This window comes from Podarcis erhardii (assembly GCF_964252035.2).
Source record: "Podarcis erhardii genome assembly, chromosome: 3".
NCBI classification, from domain to species: Eukaryota; Metazoa; Chordata; class Lepidosauria; order Squamata; family Lacertidae; genus Podarcis; species Podarcis erhardii.
This window is the reverse complement of record NC_138507.1, coordinates 112,008,354-112,028,350: the sequence shown is the minus strand read 5'-3', so window position 1 is coordinate 112,028,350 and position 19,997 is coordinate 112,008,354. Positions and strand designations below refer to the sequence as shown.

Sequence of the window (19,997 nt, the reverse complement as noted above, 5' to 3'; positions counted from 1 at the left end):
TTAACCCGAATCCATTTTTAAGCTGAGGTACCACTTTAGCTAATGGGGCCTGCCACACCGCCACTGTGCGATTTCTGTTCTCATCCTGAGGTAAAGTTCTTAACCCAAGGTACTACTTCCTGGTTAGTGGAGTCTGTAACCCAAAGTGTTTGTAACCTGAGGTGTTTGTAACCTGAGGTACCACTATATCCTAATCTATGTCTATAGCACACCTTATTTTATTTTTAATACAACTTTGGAAAGTGTGCATTGTATTAATGGATGGGAAAGTACCCCTTTTGATTATATTTTTCATGCGTTTTCTAGAATTAACACTCTGGAACAGTTAAGTTAGGAGTTGTGCAAGCCCTTTTCGTAAAAGTGTAAAAGTGATGAGTTTAAAACTAAACCATGAGTCTTGTTTTAACAGGGCTTGTTCAGAAACTTTGATGATGCCTTCTTGCCTGTACTGAAACCCCACTTAGAACGTTTGGCAATAGATTCTCACGAAAGTCCCCAACGATGCATAGCTGAAATTATAGCTGGTGTTATAAGAGGATCTAAGCACTGGACATTTGAAAAGGTAGTGTGTACTTTGTTTAATTTTTGCAAAAACGAAATAGCTGCGCATGCACAAGGATTACCACTTTCTCACCCCCCCCTGCATGTCCCCCACGCTGTCTGCCAAATATGATCCAGAGGGTTGTGGAAACCCCCAGAACAGATTTAGGAAAAGGGCCATTGCGCAACCAGAGAGCCTTGCGCTGACGGAACTACTTTCTCAGCGCTTTGTTGAATATAACCTATATTTATTTAAGTTATTTTTTATACTGCACTTCATCATAAGTGTCACAGGGTGGTGTAGAACAAAATAAAATGCAATAATTAAAACCAGTGCACACAGAATAAAAACCTGTGAAATCCCAAGGTGGTTAGAAAAGTTAGAAAAGCTACCTTGAATTCCTGAGGAAGAATAGTATATAAATAATACCAGTTTTAAACTTTCAAAGACATCATTGCTTTTTTTGAAGCCTGCTCCACCCCAGTCTAAAAGTTGTACATTGATATTCATTGGTTTCTGGGATTTCCTAAATAAATACATGGAATTGCTAAATTATATTTACCCCTTAGTATCAGAATCATGAGTAGCTGAGATTAAGAATGAACTGCTGTTTATTCTCTGATCCTTTAAGGTTGGCCATTGGCCCAAAATATTAAGGATTCTGTGTTCTTGGTTTTGGGTTCCTCCAAATCTTAGGCTGCAGAGATTCTGACAGGAACTCTGTTTCAGATTTCCATACTAGCCACATCCTTGTAATAAATTAAATTTTGTTGAGTTTTTTTAATTGCGACAGCTTGAACTTAAGCAGTATCTGTGCAGTATGCAAGAAAACAAAACATAAAAATACAGCAGCAGTGCTAAGAGAGAGTCCATGTGTCATATGTACAGCAGAGTGGCTCAAGGTGTTTCAGCACCTGAGATGAAATGAGGATGGTGGGTGCCACTTGCGACAGCCGCCTTGCCTAGCCTCGTGGGCTGGTCGGCCGTGCACTGGAGAGCCAGTGTGGTGTAGTGGTTAAGGGCGGTAATTTCGTAATCTGGGGAACTGGGTTCGCATCTCCGCTCCTCCACATGCGGCTGCTGGGTGACCTTGGGCTAGTCGCACTTCTCTGAAGTCTCTCAGCCCCACTCACCTCACAGAGTGTTTGTTGTGGGGGAGGAAGGGAAAGGAGAATGTTAGGCGCTTTGAGACTCCTTAAAGGGAGTGAAAGGCGGGATATCAAATCCAAACTCTTCTATGTACTTCTCATGATTTCTTTGCCTGTTCTCCCTTTTTGTACAGGTAGAGAACCTCTGGAAAGTTCTTTGTCCGCTTCTTAGGACAGCTTTATCCAACATAACAGTAGAAACCTACAACGACTGGGGTACCTGTATAGCAACGTCATGTGTAAGTCCTGCATGTTTCCTTTTTAATTTGCTGCATCTAAAAAAAAATACAAGTGCTATAGTTCTTCACTCTTCTTATTCCTCAGCGAGGTGGGTACCAAGCCTCTTCCTTTTTATTCTGAGGTATGGGAGGAACTCTTCAGTTCTTAGGTGGTTCTGTCACAGCTTGCCCTGTAGCTCAGGTTGCTATAGGGCATGGTGTCTTCTCAGTCTTCTTCACTTTTGCTCCCACTTTCTCCGTCCCTCTCCCCTTTGCAGTCATTTTTGCTCTCTGTATTTTTTTTAATAAAATATTTATTAAGGTTTTACAAAAAAAGCACATACATACATACAACATAGAAAAAGAAAACAAACATAGCAAACATACACAAAAAGTAAACAAAGAATACACAATAAAACATCAAAAAAGATAATAAAAAACAGAAAAAAGAAAAAAAATCAAATTTTTAACTTTATACTTATTTAGCCCTGTTTCTTGACTTCCTCACACCTCCCTTTTTCTGTTCCCATTTGCCCAATCAAGTTCAACAAATCCTTGCCCTCTTTCAATTCTCATTGTTAATTATGTAAATTGACCTATTATGTCTCCACTCTTTCTTCTCTTTTTGATTCGTTCTTACATATTCCTTATAGCTTAATCACTTATACCATGTTATTTAAATTTGACATAATATAGTTCTAATCTTTCACCCTTTTCTTAATTCATTTTTGCATGCTCTTTCTAACTTTGGCACTAATGCCATATTGTTTTTATATCCAACATCATTTTAACATTCATAAATTTTACAATGTTTCTGCAAGTAGTCTTTGAACTTCTTCTTTTTGCTCTCTGTAATCCATCTGGTGTGCACAGGGCAAGCCTTAGACTCTTTTTCTTTTGGGGTGCTGCAAATGTGACGTGTTATGGAATCCAAGAGAAAGCTGCTATCTAATTATTGGGTCTCTCTGGCTCGTCCTGTGACCATCGGGGGAAATAGTGCCTTAGTTAGACAGGAAATTACAGCTGTGGCTGCTGAGTCTTAATTTTCACATGAACATAGAAATTGGGATGAAAACTTTTGAAGACCTGTGATTCAGCCCTCTGGCTGTTTACTCAGAAGTAAGTCTTGCTTCTGGTCTTACTCCCTAGCAAATCTGTAATTATAGCCCAGGGATGGGGTTTTGTGCACTCTTAAGTTGGGAATAAATACCATTGAACTTAGTGACACTTACTTCTGAGTAACCTGCTTAGGATTGGCAATAAGGCTTAGATCAAAGCTTTAGCATTCCTCAGAGACAAAAAGGATATGTGCTCAGGGCAAAAAGAACATTTGATACAAGCTGGCATTTTGGAGCTGCAGTGTTTTCTTTTTATGATGGTTTCTGTCTGGATTTTTATTTCTTGCTTGCTTTTTTTAAAAAACAACAACACGTCGTTATGCAATAGAACCCACTCTTTTAACAGCACAAATGTTTGATATTGAATTGTCTTTCAGAAAGCTTTACCAAGATTTCACTTGCCAGAAATCATTTTGCCCCTTTTGCCTTTTAAAATTGTTAATACAGGAGAGCAGGGACCCTCGAAAATTGCACTGGTTGTTTGAATTGTTGTTGGAGTCTCCGTTGAGTGGCGAAGGAGGATCATTTGTTGATGCATGGTAAATAATAATAATAATAATAATAATAATAATAATGGTAAAAATTAATAATTTTGCCTATTTGTCGTAGGCCAAAGTGTGGAAGACAGTGGGGCTCATATTTATACAGAACAGATTGTTCCCGTGCTGACAGGTTCTCACTCTTGTCAGCTGTTGCACCACAGCATTCAGCAGTAATTGCTTCAGGATCAAGCCCCACATAGGGTGCACTGCGGTAATCCAATACAGTCATACCTCATGTTACGTCCTCTTCATGTTGCGTTCTTTCAGGTTGCGTCCCGCGGCGACCCGGAAGTACCGGAAAGGGTTACTTCCAGGTTTCGCCGCTCTCACATGCGCAGAAGCGCAAAATGACGTCATGTGCAGAAGCGGTGAATCGCAACCCGTGCATGCGCAGATGCGCCGCTGCGGGTTGGGCTCTTCTGATGTTGCGAACCGGCCTCCAGAACGGATCCTGTTCGCAACCAGAGGTACCACTGTATTGAAATAGCCAGTACATGAACTAACACAGCCAAGCTTTCCCGGTCCAGGAACGGTCATGACTTTCTTACCAGATGCAGCCGGTAAAAGATGCTCCTAGCCACTGAAGCTGCCTGGACTTCCAGTGACAAAGCTGCATCCAGAAGCAGGCACATGCACACACCATTAAAGAGCCGCTGGAACTATTCTTAATATCCGTGCAGGTTGTACTACTGCAATTTTGGTGGTTTTCATTTCCAGCGAAGGTGTTCCTATGGCCATTCTCCTCCCACCCCTTTTAACTATATGAGCTGCCGCTAGTTCAGTCATAGGCAAACTTCCCCCTCCAAATGTTTTGGGACTACAACTCCCATCATCCCTGACTACTGGTCCTGTTAGCTTGGGATGATGGGAGTTGTGGTCCCAAAACATTTGGCAGGGCGAGTTTGCCTATGCCTGTTGCTAGTTCCCTTGGTTTATTGTAAGCAAAAAATTAAGTCAGTGTAAGAGAATTGTTTGTGTCATGCCTTGGGGTCTTTGGGTGGTGATAAAGGTGTGCTTCCCTAAGTTATGACCTTACTGTGTCTTTTTGTCTTTCCCCACTCCCCTCCCCATTCCCCTGCCCCTTCCTAGTCGACTGTATGTCCTGCAAGGAGGTCTTGCACAGCAAGAATGGCGAGTACCAGAGCTGCTACACAGATTGCTGAAGTACCTAGAGCCGAAACTCACCCAAGTTTACAAAAATGTCCGAGAGAGGATAGGAAGGTTAGTGTTCTCAAGTCCGTGCATAGTTTTTAGGCCCTCAGCTGAAAGCCAGAGGTTGGGAGCTCTCACCCTTTGGGTTGTGACCTTGTCAGGCAGCAGCCTTAAATATGGTATACTAGCAATAGTAATTTTACTATTTATATGCTGTCCATCTGACTTGAGTTGCTGCAGCTACTCTGGGCGCCTTCCAGCAAAATACAAAAACACAAGAAAACACCAAACATTAAAAACTTACCTAATCAGGGCTGCCATCAGGTGTCTTCTAAAAGTCAGATAGTTGTTTATTTCCTTGACATCTGATGGGAGGGCGTTCCACAGGGCGGGTGCCACTACCGAGATGGCCCTCTGCCTGGTTCCCTGTAACCTCACTTCTCGCAGTGAGGGAACTGCCAGAAGGCCCTCAAAGTCAAATATTAATATGTATTTCCTTCAGAATGCTGGAGGTTGTATGATTAAATGCCCCACCTCAACAACAACAAAACCTTCTATTCATAGAAAATTAGCACATCAGGCTAAGCTAGTATTCTTCTCTCTGAGATGCTAGCTCCTCACGAAAGGACCTTTTTTACACGGAGCATTCAAACGTACAACCCCCTTCTCACGTAACAATCTGAACGCACTCAAGAAGGCTCTACTGTGTGACTCTTGTGAATGTATTATTTAGCCATTAGATTTCTAAGGAAGCTGTCAGATTCTCCCCAGGAACTAGAATGAATGGAAATTTCTGTAACAAATTTGTGAACGCTTTTCTTTAAACAGGGTTTAAAGGAAAATACTAAATGTGTATACTTCATTTTCTTTCGTGTAGCGTTCTGACATACATCTTCATGATAGATGTTTCCTTACCAAATACCGCTCCAACAAAATCTCCCCATGTCCATGAGTTCACTTCCCGAATACTTGAAAAACTCAAACCCCTTACGGAAGTGGATGAAGAAATTCAGAATCATGTTATGGAAGAGAATGGAGTCGGAGATGAAGATGAGCGAACTCAGGGCATTAAACTCTTGAAAACCAGTAAGTGCCTGTGCTAAACTTGTGCACACCAAATTAAATGCCTGGCTGTACTTATTTGAGAGTTATTGTTTCAATGTGCATTCTGCTTTTCCACATGAGTGTCACCCAAAATAACTCAAATCACGGCAGCAAATCAGGTGCATAATTACAACAAGCAGCCTAATATTGATTGTTTTCATATTGTGCCTCACTCAGGGAGATTTTTAAAATATTAAGAAATTTATAAATGCTTTTAAATGAATGAATGGTAATTTCAAAATGCAGCAAGAGAATAATACATAACATGACAATCCAAATAATTCCTGTTTGTACTACTAACAATATTTTAAATTCATTATCAAATGGGCAATATCGACCATTGTGTCTTTAAGGTAGCTGATAGTTGGAAAAGATTAGTTTGAACCATGCCTGTGTCTTGCTGTGCTCTGTTTGACCTTGTGCCAAGCTATTATGTTTGCCTTTCTTCTGCCTTCGACAGTTCTGAAGTGGTTGATGGCAAGTGCGGGGAGAGCCTTTTCCACAGCTGTTGCGGAACAGCTTCAGCTCTTGCCGTTGTTTTTCAAGGTACGTGGTTTGTTAGTTCTCTTTAGGCTTCAGAGGTAATTTCTGAACACATTAAATCAACAATGCTTGACAAATAGCGGGACCCGGGTGGCGCAGTGGTCTAAACCACTGAGCCTCTTGGGCTTGCCGATTGGAAGGTCAGCAGTTCGGATCCCTGCGACAGGGTGAGTTCCCGCTGCTCTGTCCCAGCTTCTGCCAACCTCGCAGTTCAAAAGCATATCAGTGGAAGCAGATAAATCTTTTTTCTTTTTTTTTCAAATTTAAGGAAGCTTTACACTTGCGTTTATTTTTCTTCAAGCATTTCTTCCATTTCTCAAGTATGAAAAGTTTGTTAGAAACAACAACATAATACTTAATTTTTTTAAATAAATATTTATTAAGGTTTTGCATAATAAAACAAATATCACAATCAGAAAAAACAAAAGAAAAAGACAATCAAAAACAGCACAGACCAAAAATGAAAAAAGTGAAGATAATCAGAAAAAAAACAAAAAACAGAGAAAAAATTATTTCTTGCTTACTGTCTTTATAACCCTCTTTCCTGACTTCCTCACATCTCCCTTTTCTGTGTTCCCCTTTACACAATCAAGTTCAGCAATTTCCTGCCCTCTTTCCAATCTTATACCCTATTATACATTTCAACCTATTATGCCTTTGGTTTCCTTTCCTTTTAAGACCATTTATCACATGTTCTTTATAACTTAATCCCTTATATCATTTGTTTAGTCTCAACATAATAATACTCTGGTCTTACCCCTTTTTTCTCAAAACATTTTTACATATTTCTTTTTACCATGTCACTGATGCCATATTATCTTTATATCCAACATCATTTTAACATTCAAACATTTTACAGTGTTTTTGGAGATATTCTTTGAACTTCTTCCAGTTCTCTTCTCCCCGGTCTCGGATTCTGCCAGTCATTTCTGCCAATTCCATATAATCAATCACTTGCATTTGCCATTCTTCCAAAGTGGGCAAATCTTGTGTCTTCCAATACTTTGCGATGAGTATTCTTGCTGCACTTGTTGCATACAAAAAAAGTGTTCCATCTTTCTTTGGCACCAATTGGCCGACAATGCCCAAAAGGAAGGCCTCTGGTTTCTTAGGAAAGGTATGCTTAAATACCTTTTTTAATTCATTATATATCATTTCCCAGAAGGCCTTAACCTTTGGGCATGTCCACCAAAGGTGAAAGAATGTTCCCTCAGTTTCTTTACATTTCCAGCATTTGTTATCAGGCAGGTGATAAATTTTTGCAAGCTTGACTGGGGTCATGTACCACCTATAGATCATTTTCATAATATTTTCTCTTAAGGCATCACATGCCGTAAACTTCATATCAGTGGTCCACAACTTTTCCCAGTCAGCAAACATAATGTTATGACCAATGTCCTGTGCCCATTTAATCATAGCTGATTTAACTGTTTCATCCTGAGTATTCCATTTTAACAGCAAGTTGTACATTCTCAAAAGTATCTTAGTTTTAGGTTCTAACAATTCTGTTTCTAATTTCGATTTTTCCACCTGGAAGCCAATTTTTTTATCCAAGTTAAAGGCCTCTCTAATTTGATGATAATGTAACCAATCTCGCACTTTATCTTTTAGTTTCTCAAAACTCTGCAATCTCAATGTGTCTCGATCTTGTTCTAGTATCTCCCAATATTTCGGCCACTTGGCCTCCATATTGAGTTTTTTCAGAGCCTTAGCCTCCATAGGTGATAGCCACCTTGGGGAACAACATAATACTTAAAGTAACTCTTTGTTTTCAACTGCTCTCTGTCTAAATACACATAGAAACTCATGCCGTACTAACAGGTTCTGCCTAAAACAGTTCTTTTTACATCCAGTTTATCTATTGAGAGAAATTATTTGTCTTATTTTGGCTTTTACACCTACTCTTTGATTGACTGGTTTAAGGTATTTATGTACTCTTTTCAGGTGGGGCTCACAAAGCAGTATACCAAAGATTGGCACAAAATTGCAGTGAAATTGAAAGACATCTATTTCTTTAGGAGATTGTACAGCTCTTCAGTTCTCTGCTTCCCTAAGGGCAAGATGGGCTTGATGAGGCACTGCCTGTGGTTTTTCATTATCCACTCTTGCGACTGTAATTTGTTTAGAACTATTTTCAATATTGTATTTTTAAAATTGCCATAACTCACCCTTGCTGCCCAATTGTAAAAGATGACAAGCCTTGAGCTAGGGAAGTCTTTTCAGGTTTAATACTGCTGAAAATTCAATGCATATGTTCATTTCTTTGTCTGCTTCAGAGGAAACCCACCAAAGGTTGCCATTTCTGGGAGCAATCCACCAAACACTTGTCCTATTTAAGTCCTGTTTCAGTTAAGGGGATTAGGCAGATAATACAGCAGTATTTCAGGGAGGTAATTTCTCCTCCCTTTAAAGTTTTAAAATCTCAATTTTATTGTCCAAATCCCTGTATATTTCTAGATTCTCAGAGCCAAATATTATTATTCTTTATTAAATTTATATAACACCTGAAGATCATAGTAGTGACATCTACTCAGTGTCCTTGGAGCAGGCATATTCATAGCGAAACAAGCAGCACACTTCAGCTGTTGATTATTTTGTGAATGTACTTCAATACAACATTTAGGGGCTTTAGGCTTGAGTATTTCATTGATCCCATCTTTTTAGTTGGAGAAGCTGAAAAGCTCTGTGGCATTCCCCCGTTGTTGTCCTGCATTTTATTCATTTTACAAAAAAGAAGCCTTCTTTGGCTGTTGTCTTCAGCCTGTGGCCACTCACCTTTCCTGTTCTTCCTTCCACAGATCGCACCTGTAGAAAATGACAACAGCTACGATGAACTTAAGAGAGATGCTAAGATGTGCTTGTCGTTAATGTCTCAGGGATTGCTGTACCCTCAACAAGTGCCTTTGGTACTTCAGGTGCTAAAACAAGTACGTGGAGCTTTCTTAAGCTGCGGAAACAACAAAAGCATATTTCGTGGTGTCAGCATTCCCTCGAGGCAACTGTTGACAGTAAATGCCTTCTGCCTCAATACTGGGGGGGGGGGAGTCTCCTATAAAATTTTGAATTATTTGATGACTACCAAAATCGCCATCCCTATAGCAGGTGGTATGCGTGTGGAGGGAAGACCTGTTTATTGCAATAACATCTTGGAGATCCCGGGCCACAGGGAGATTAGGCTGGCCTCAACCAGAGCCAGGGCTTTTTTAGCTGTGGCCCCGATCTGGTGGAACGCTCTGTCACAAGAGACTAGGGCCCTGCGGAACTTGACATCTTTCCGCAGAGCCTGCAAGACAACTGTTCCACCAGGCCTTTGGCCGAGGCACAGTCTGACCCCCTCCTTTGGTATTCCTCACAGAACTCTAGCCCAATGGTTGCCATTAATTTGATTTTGAATTGATTTTAAAATGAATTGATTTTAGAATGCTGTGTTCCTTTTATTGTTGTTAGCGGCTCTGAGCCCGGCTTCGGTTGGGGAGGGCTGGATATAAATAAAATTATTATTATTATTATTATTATTATTATTATTATTATTATTATTATTATTAATATTCCCTGTGGGGTGCAGTGCATCTCTGCTGCCTCTGCTCATGGAGACCTACTGAATTCTACCCCACCTTTACAGGGTTCATGCCATTAATGAACTGGACAATCCAAGCAAGGGCACCAACCCAATGGCTAACCCAGTGGTTTGACTTCACCCCTAGAGCCACACTCCATTGTCTCTTTAGACAGACGGATGCCAGCAACAAGCCCAGACGTTAAGCTGTCATCTGAGGAATTAAGGAGAGGGGATTGGGCATGGAAATAGGAGTGAGCGTTAGGAGACATGAGCATTAGAGCAAAAGACCTGCTATGTCTACTTGTAGATAAATTCTGAAATGTAGCTATGGAGAGTTTTTGCTTTCTCTGTATGGTGGTTTAAATGCAGGCTGATCCTTGATTCCACTTGAAGAATTGCCTGTTTATTTTTTCTAACTGCTGCCATTTTGTTATTTTGCAGACAGCAAAGAATAGTTCCTGGCATGCTAGGTACACAGTGCTAACCTACCTCCAGACCATGGTTTTTTATAATCTTTTTATCTTCCTAAACAATGAAGAAGCGGTAAATGACATCAGATGGCTGATTATAAGACTGCTAGAAGATGAACAGCTTGAGGTGAACAATATACCTGTGCTTGCATTTCTTGACAGCCTGTGAAAAATCCATGTTTGCAAAATAAAAGTTGAGCTTCGTAGGTAACGGGGCACCATCCTGCCCAAAGTTTAATCACTTTTAAAAGTTCTGTTGATCTTGGTGGAAGAATTAGGTAATATGATCCATATATGAACCAAACACTGCAAAAACCATAAATTATCAGCAGAAAACACTTGGTAGTAGTTTATTACGTTTCCCACGTTCATTTCACACCTGTATTATTCTAGCTAGCTTGTCCATTTCAGCAACACAAAAGCTTTTCCATTATTGTTTCTTACATTTGCCCTGCAAAGGTCCATTCAATTTACCAATTTTACCAACTACACTCTTTGCTGCTACCATCAGGCCAGCATATGCTTAAGTCTTCCCCTTTGAAACCAGAGGGCCCTGAATATGCCTCGCTTTTGTCATGCTGTTTTGTCATGACATTCCTCCTTTTCTCTGATATAGCATTGTCTTTTACTTTGCCCAGGCACTGAATGCATTTTTAATTACCGTATTTTTCGCTCTATAAGACGCACCAGACCACAAGACGCACCTAGTTTTTGGAGGAGGAAAACAAGAAAAAAAAAATCTGAATCTCGGAAGCCAGAACAGCAAGAGGGATTGCTGCGCAGTGAAAGCAGCAATCCCTCTTGCTGTTCTGGCTTCTGGGATAGCTGAGCAGCCTGCATTCGCTCCATAAGACACACACACATTTCCCCTTACTTTTTAGGAGGGAAAAAGTGAGTCTTATAGAGCAAAAAAATACGGTATCTACTGTATATTTAAGAGGTCAGCATAAGTTTGTTTTATGGTTGCTAGTGCTCTCATGCGATATTTTGATTGTATGAAACAGAAGCTGCAAATACAACATTGTTCATGTGTGAGTGAAATAACCATTTATGGAAGCAAATGAACCGAGCGATAGGTTACCAGGGCAACTTTACTGTTGTTTATAATAGTTTCTGAAACATTTTGTTTCCCAAAATGGTAGTTCCTGAAGCAGGTTTGCTAGTGACCTAACTGCTGCAGGAAGCGGTGTTTTGAATTTGAAGCAGTCTTTGGTTCCTGCTTCAATGTTACATAGCCATGAGTTCTGCTTGCATCCTATGAATGCTACTAGCATCCTTTTACCACTGTTCGTTGGAACATTTATCCTGCCGTCTAAAACAAGCAAACACCCCCCGCTGTTTGCTGTTCCCTCTTTAGCAGCAATGCAGACTTGCGGAACTAATTTGTAGAGCAAATTTGCAAATCGCCAGATGAATAGTACGTTCTTGCAAAACAGCAGTACAGATCGGCAAAGCGCCTCCTTGTGTGTAATCTCTTGTGACCTGGTTACCATGGGAACCTCAAATCTTGCGGTGGTGGTAATCTTGCGTTTCCTTGCCCTGCTCTGGCAAGCCCTAAAATGGTGCTTACTTGTTACTCCAGTGCTGTTTTGCGCGCTCTGTGTGTGTGTGTGTGTGTTTGTGTGTTACATAAAGACAAGAGCAGCTTCTGCCATCAAGGAGAGGCTAGGTTGTGCCTGGCATGGTTGTTTAGGGTGAGGGAAACAGTGGATCTCCCCTATCTCCTTCCTCCTTCCCAGCATTTTGGTTCTCAGCTTTGATTTAAATAGAAGGTATCATAAAGAAAAGCTGCTCTCCCCTTTGAATGCCCCCCATATACCATTCTCCTCACCTGGCAGCCGTGTTCTTGGGGTGGGACTCATTATTTCCAAATCCTGCCTGTTCCAGCCCCTGCCCTTCCCACATCCCATTGCTTCCTAACCTTTTCAAATTCATTCTGTGAGGCTTTTATTCTTTGGATGAAGTCCCTTCTTCCTACTTCCTTGGGCACTGTCTTGACCTTGTCTTCCCCAATAATTAATGGTGTGTCTTCCTCCTGTGAAATTCCCTCTTTCTCTTTCTTCTGGCTCCTTTCTAACTACAGTCGTACCTTGGAAGTGGAATGGAATCCGTTCCGGAAGTCTGTTCGACTTCCAAAACATTTAGAAACCAAAGCGCGGCTTCTGGTTGGCTGCAGGAAGCTCCTGCAGCCAATCAGAAGCCCTGTGGGACGTTTGGCTTCCAAATAACGTTCGCAAACTGAAACACTCACTTCCGGGTTTGCGGCATTTGGAAGCCAAAACGTCCCAAGTACCAAGATGTTCAAGGTACGACTGTACTTTCAAATATGCTACTGTTTTCCCCGTTCTCAAACCACCCACCTTCCCTATCCACTATCAGTCTGACCCCTTTCTATGCTTCACTTCCAAATCCCCAGAGCCCCTTCTTACTCCCACTGCCTTGACTTTTCCTCTAGCTCTGCTCATGCATCCTTCAATCTAGTTCCTGCCCGCTGTTTTGAAACTGCTCTCTCAGAGATCCCTGGTGTGATCTGGGCCTCTGTTGCCTAAACTATTGCAATTTCCTCCTCTCCAGACTCCTGTTAGATTTCCAATTGCTCTGATCATGTCGTGCGCCACTCCTTAAATCCCCGTATAAGTGATAAAAGGTAAAGAATCTAAAACACGTAGTTTAACGCTATTCAGAAGTTGATATCCGCTGGCACATTTGCGACTGGCACTCCAGAGTACAAGCACCTGCCAACACTCTGCATCCAAACCAGCACATTAAATTATACCCTTAAACATAATATTCTAAAGTTCTATAAAGCTCAAAGTCAGCCTGCAGACCCCGTAATAAATGAGCATAGGAAGTTAACAGGCACTTGAGATCAACTTCTTCTCATTTTTATACTACGCGGGTGGCGCTTTGGTCTAAACCACTGAGCCTTGGGCTTGCCGATTGGAAGGTAGGCGGTTCGAATCCCCACGACGGTGTGAGCTCCTGTTGCTCGGTCTCAGCTCCTGCCAGCCTAGCAGTTCGAAAGCACGTCAAAGTGCAAGTAGATAAATAGGTACCACTCCGGCGGAAGGTAAACAGTGTTTCCGTGTGCTGCTCTGGTTTCGCCAGAAACAGCTTAGTCATGCTGGCCACATGACCCGGAAAAACTGTCTGCGGACAAACATTGGCTCCCTCAGCCAGTAAAGCGAGATGAGCGCCGCAACCCCAGAGTTGTTTATGACTCGACTTAACTGTCAGAGGTCCTTTACCTTTACCTTACTCAAATTTGTGTTAAGCAATGAGCCTATAGAGCCCATTCTTAAACACACACTGCTGAGCTGAGAGGTGAAGTGCTAACAGACCCCCGGGTCAGAAGACGTGGCCGCGGAGTGAGCAAACTCGCCACCAAACCGCTTTCATTGACATCCCGTCGCATATGTTAAAATTTGCGTTTGCAGCTGAATTCAATGCGGGAACTCCTACAGCAAGGAATACCAAGCAAGCCAACCATTGAAATCATGAATTACTACGGGGTCATTTGAAAAAGATATCGCAGTGGAGCAAATGATGACTTGTCGACCAGACTTGTTCAGTGGAGTAACTGGTTTCCTCGTTCATCCCTAGGTGAGAGAGATGGCGGCCACCACATTGAGCGGCTTGCTCCAGTGCCACTTCCTGGTGATTGATGACCCCCTGCAGACTCACTTTGAGCAGCTCTGTAAGAGGAGGCTCCCGAAGAAGAGGAAAAGAGACCTCAGCACAGTGGTGGATACCATTCCTCCTGCAGGTAAAGCCATACATGATGGCTTCTTAAGAGGGTCTTTGTCTTTGTCCAGGCTTTGGTGTCCTCACATGCCTGAGACTAGTTCACCACCGCTGGAAATGGTTTCAGTCCAAAGCAGTGGAAAAGGGTGCTGCATTGGACGTGTCAGTCTGCTGGTTTAGGAAACAGGAAGGCAACACGGGCGCAGTGACTGAGGCCGGGAGAACCAAACCAGAGTAAACTCAACTCAAATTCACAATTGATGATACTTTGCCAAGAGGAGCAGGAAGGAGGAGGAGGAAGCTAGAAGCATGAAGTTTTAGGGGGCTTGTGAGCACACAGGTGGGCTCCTCAGCAGCTTATGCTTATGTGCTTTCAAGCTACTCGATTGTACTGCAATGCAGTGAGGCATGTTAATTGGGAACAGCCTGCTACTTAGGTGGTGTTCGTTTGTTTTTTGCCTGCTGTTTCTGCTTTCCATCTGCCACTAAACTTGGAAGTGCAGGAGCTGTTGGGAAAGGACTGAAAAGTCATATGCAGCTCAGATCTCCCTTTTCCCTTTCTGCTTTGACTTGTGGAGAGTCTAAAGGGATACTGTACTACTCCAAGGAGCCCCAAACCCTCCCTTCCATCAAAGAAAAGAAAGGGAGATCTGAAACGGTCTCGGCCCAGTATACCCAAAGGAGCGTCTCCACCCCCATCGTTCTGCCCAGACTCTGAGGTCCAGCGCCAAGGGCCTTCTGCTGGTTCCCTCATTGCGAGAAGCAAAGCTACAGGGAACCAGGCAGAGGGCCTTCTTGGTAGTGGCGCCCGCCCTGTGGAACGCCCTCCCATCAGATGTCAAAAAGATAAACGACTACCTGACATTTAGAAGACATCTGAAGGCAGCCCTGTTCAGGGAAGTTTTAAATGTGTGACATTTAATGTATTTTTAATCTTTGTTGGAAGCTGCCCAGAGTGGCTGGGGAAACCCAGCCAGATGGGCGGGGTACAAATAATAATAATAATTATTATTACTTTTGAGGTCAGCCGGGGAGGCCTTGTTAAGTTTACTCCAGCCACCTGAAACGTTGTGAGTAAGGTATCAGCTATCAGCCATTGTATAGTAGACCCATTTTATAGGAAATCTTTAGAAAGAAAGGGCCCTTTCCCCCCAACACACACATACAAACACAATGTTTTGTTTCTTGTACATAGAAAGCATCAATGACTTTCTCTGTTGCAGATTTGGTGAAGCGCCATGCTGGTGTGCTGGGACTTAGCGCGTGCATTTTATCCAGTCCTTACGATGTGCCCACCTGGATGCCTCAGCTTTTAATGGACCTTAGTGCACATCTGAATGATCCTCAGCCTATTGAGGTAAGAGCCCTCTTACTGCACCCCCTGGCAGCAAGGCTTTCTCACCTGAAACTGTTCTTAACCTGAAGCACCACTTTAGCTCATGGAGCCTCCTGCTGCTGCCGCGCCGCCGGAGCACAATTTCTGTTCTCATCCTGAAGCAAAGTTCTTAACCCGAGGTACTATTTCTGGGTTAGCGGGGTCTGTAACCTGAAGCGTATGTAACCTGAAGCGTATGTAACCCGAGGTACCACTGTACTAATTCATAGCTGAGTCCTTAAAGAAAACTGAGAATAAGTTGGCTTATGGATTTTTTTTTACAAAAAAATTGCCTCTGCCAACGCAGGTTAGTTGTTTTAAATACGCTGTTTATTTATTTGTTTTTTAAAATAATTTTTATTAACTGGCCAATCACATCAAATTAAATCACATCATATAAATTCCAAATTACAAAGCCAAATTTTTAAATTTTGTTGGGGGAACCCATACTTCAAGATCCAAAGGGGGATTCAGATCATCTTCTTATTACTGCGTTAATGTCCAAATCAGTCCCAATCAGTCCAAACAAAGTTCATAATTCTATCCAGTCTTATCTTGGTGTTGCCACATCATATCTTGTTCGTATAATTTCTCTTTTTCCTTTACGATCTCTTCTGTTAGTCTCCTTAAGCCGATAGCAAGTGTTATATTCCTGTGTGGATTTAAATACGCTGTTTTAAATACGCTGTTTAGATCCATTTCTCTGCTTCCCACCACACAGATGACAGTGAAAAAAACTTTGTCCAATTTCCGGAGGACCCACCATGATAACTGGCAAGAGCACAAGCAGCAGTTCACTGATGACCAGCTTCTCGTCCTTACTGACCTCTTGGTTTCGCCGTGCTATTATGCATAATGAGGTGAGATTACATTGTGTGATCGTGGACCAATAATAGCTTCTTGAAAGCTTTTCTGGATAATCCAGCCAGGCACCGTGCAAACCCAGCTCTAAAATAGCAAGAGATGTGATTTTAGACACAATGAAATTAAATAGATAACAGGGCTGTGGCATAAAAACCAAGGCATCTTTAATGTATTTACAGCTCCATTATCATTAAATTAAATTTGCTTCCCAGCTCAGCTAAAGCCTAGCAAGGGGGTATTTTCATGCTTGCATTGCAAGCTGGAACATGGGTAGGGAATATTTTTTTGGCCTGGTGGGTCATATGATTATCTGATCCCCGCCTCCATGGAGCAACCCACCTGTCAAATCACCTGACACTGTGATGGGCAGTGAGTTTAACACTGCTTTGCAATCAAGTTCCCCTTGCCATGCAGCTGATTTAGCCAGACCTGTGCCTGCCCCCCACACCTGATGTCATGTAGGATGTTAGTTGTGGCAAATGTGGGTGTGATTGCGGGGGACGACGACAGGGCCTTGCAAGCCAAATTGGGATCTGTGCTGCGCCAAATGTGGTTGCGGGGGGGGGGGGCTAGAGGTTCCCACCCCTGCATTTGACTAACACTGGCCAGCACCTCTGGCAGAGCTGGGTGGAGGTTGCAATTGAAAGCAGCCTGGGGGGTGATGAGCAGCAGCAGTGGGGTTTGATTAAAGGCATGCTTCACATTAACAAGACATTCCAGGTATAAGACAGCCCCGATCCACCTGGAATCCTGAAGAGGGAAGCCGCCATTCATATCCACTGACTGTGAAGGCTGGAGAGTGCTGGGGAAATTGACTGCCCCCTTTCCCCATGCTCCTGGCGGGTGGAGAATCCCTACTTCCATCCCAGTCTTCCTCCGCTAGAGCAGCTTTTTGCCAAAGGGCAAGGGGTATAGCTGGCTTCGTCTTTCCGTCCTTAGCAGTTGCAGAGAGGAGAACAGGGAGGAGTGATTATATATATTCTAAATGCAAGCACGTTCTTTTTCTTGCAAAACATGACCCGAGCTCTCCTTTCTTGTTTCCTTCCGTCTTGCAGGTTCTCGGAAAAAAGGAGGGCCCACTGCCATTTCCGCAAAAATAAAGGAAACTCAAAACTAATTTATTGTGTATAGAACCCTTTTGGATATGGTAACTCTGAGGCTTAGCGCTGGAATCCTTTAAGGAAGTACATACCTTAAGTCTCTGTGGGAAGGACTCTTGAGGATTTCTGCTGCACTGGGGAGAGGGGGCTGCCGCAGCGTGACAAGTCTTTGTGTCTGAGGGAGCAATCATGATTTATTTCCACACTTTCATGTAAATTCCTTGCATTAACCTGAAGCCCTTTAAAAAAGAAATCTTATTCTGTGCAGGTGGCTAATGCTGCAACTTCACATTACGTACATGGACTTTCGAACCTAATATCTGCAATTTTGGGTGCTCAAACTCTTCATCTGATCTGCCTGCAAGAGTGTGCATCTGTGAACTGCTGACCACTCGCTTCTAAGCGTAGGCCAAAAATGTCCCCCATAACATTGTTCTGTCTCTTTCCAGCTCCCATGCAATACCAGGCTATGCAGAACTTTGAGCTGGGTTTCTTTTGAAGTCTTACCTGCTGAGCAAACATTTTCCCCTCTATTGCTGTCCACATCAGAGCAATAGAGTTGTCCTTTCTGTTGACAGGTTTTTAAGTAAGATTCTCCAGCCAGGTACTGAACCTTAACTTTTGCCTGCCTTCGTAAGCAGCAGTCTTCTTATTTTTGTCCTCAGTTCAGTAGAGCCCACAGACAAGAGTGTCTCTCAACTGCTGGTTTTATTTCAGAGAACAAAAGAGTATGTACATATGTTAATAATGAGTGGCTAAAGACTTTTTAAATATTCCCTGTTTGCTAGTCACACATCTTTCCATTTGCCTCACATCCTCATCTTGGAACAAGTATGTAACTTGCATTTTTTTAAAAAACCAGAAGTACTGTATCTCTCTCCGCCTGCCTGCCCATCCCAAATTTCTTTTCGTTCTGCAACTCTGGTGGCTATTGGCTGGCTGTTTCACAACATGTTCAGTATGTGTTACATAGATGTAAAGGACTGTATAAATTGTAGAGGCACTGCACTGGCAAAGCTCTGTACAGTTTGCAAAAATTTTACATAATTCATTTGTGAGAATTAACTTTTAAACAATCGCACTTTTAGGTGTTGATAATAGTGCTTTCAGCTTTTTGTATCTGATTCGATGCCAATTTCTTCTGGTTTTTAATATTACCCCCTCCCTCTAATGAGGTGACTTTAGTTTTTGGCTTGATTTTTTCATTTAACTTTTTAGTGAATCTGTTGGTTTTTACTACGTAATCTCTGCCACTCTGCCCCCCCCCCCCCCCCCGCTCCCTCACTTTGGGAATGCAAGCAAGTGACATACTCTGGTGTGTGGTAAATTATAGAGTACAAGAACGCCTCCCATGTTGGGGAAAAAAATCATCTGAGAATTGTGTGTGTTTTCATCTTATGCACATCCTGTACTTTTTCCTTTGTAAAAACAGGAATACATTTTTTTTTCTTCTTCAATCCTCTGCCTGCTGGGAAACAACACCAAGTTTTTAAAGCACAGCAGTGTAACCAGTACAGTATCTCCTGAGAGCTGATACACAGAAATAACTAATGTATAGCATAGTGCCAAAATGCCGCCTTCTCCTTTCAGTTGTGTACTTAGTTTAAAGCTGAATAAATGAATTGTTTGTAAGATCTGTGTGCGCATGGTGTCTTGTTTTTCAGGGGAGAGTTTCTTCAAGATAAGCCCTTTCACCTGAGGATATGAAGGGGGAAAAGCTGTTAGTCCTACTGTGTATCAAATTGGTCCCTAGTACAAAACATGTCACCTGTCTGCTTCCAGTTGTGCAGCACATCTCTCAGGGAACTTGTTTTTCCACTGGGCAGCGTCTCCTGCTCTGCAAAAAGCTAATATTTGAGTTGAGCCTAAAAAGGGATGCAATCTGGAGTTGTTTCTAAACCCTTGCAACTTCTTTCTTTTCCAGGACAGTGTGTGAATGTGAAGCTCAGTGGTAGATCAGCTGTAACATGGTGCAACATGGCTTGGGAAAATTGGGTTTTCTCCCTGTCCCACAACAATAAAACTATAATAGTTGTACAGTAGAACTTGTGCACATCCACTGAAGCTTATTTTGGACAGGTAAAGGCACATAAACTTTGGAACTCACTCCCACAGGAGAGGATGGTGGCCACCAATTTGAATGGCTTTGGAGGGAAAGTGGGCTAATTCATGGGAGGTAAAGGCTAACCCTGGCTATGAACCATGATGGCTGTGCTTCTGCATACCAGTTGCTGGAAGCTGCTGTTCAAGTGCCAAAAGTGAAGTTGAAGCCAAGAGGAGTCAGGATGGCAAATCTCCTCTTGGGTTAGCCAGGCTGGCCTGGGAGGGAAGGGGTGAAGGGAAGAGGCTTACCTAGGCTCCTTGTGCCCTTGGCAAGGGGCTGTATTGGCACCCCAGTCCCTTGCACCCTTGGCAGTCACTGGCTCGCTCTGTCTTCCTTTGCGATTTTTGTGCACCCCTGGGTCTGCGCCAATGGCAGGCCAACCTGACCAACGCCTAGGAATGAATCATAGAATCAT

The 19,997-nt window shown here is 42.5% G+C and overlaps 1 protein-coding gene across 2 annotated transcripts in view; it reads left to right on the top strand.

Moving 5' to 3' along the window:
* The window catches only part of PSME4 (proteasome activator subunit 4), an 81,289-nt gene extending 62,175 nt beyond the window's left edge, over positions 1–19,114 (top strand). For both annotated transcript variants that reach the window (XM_081854450.1, XM_081854451.1), the window contains 12 exons: positions 410–562; positions 1,824–1,928; positions 3,473–3,564; positions 4,657–4,788; positions 5,597–5,805; positions 6,284–6,369; positions 9,165–9,293; positions 10,367–10,522; positions 13,999–14,161; positions 15,363–15,496; positions 16,236–16,374; positions 17,434–19,114. In XM_081854450.1, coding sequence (XP_081710576.1) covers positions 410–562; positions 1,824–1,928; positions 3,473–3,564; positions 4,657–4,788; positions 5,597–5,805; positions 6,284–6,369; positions 9,165–9,293; positions 10,367–10,522; positions 13,999–14,161; positions 15,363–15,496; positions 16,236–16,370 — 1,494 coding nt within the window. In that variant the 3' untranslated portion in view covers positions 16,371–16,374; positions 17,434–19,114. The remainder of the gene's footprint in view (positions 1–409; positions 563–1,823; positions 1,929–3,472; positions 3,565–4,656; positions 4,789–5,596; positions 5,806–6,283; positions 6,370–9,164; positions 9,294–10,366; positions 10,523–13,998; positions 14,162–15,362; positions 15,497–16,235; positions 16,375–17,433) is intronic.
* Positions 19,115–19,997: the final 883 nt, after the last annotated feature.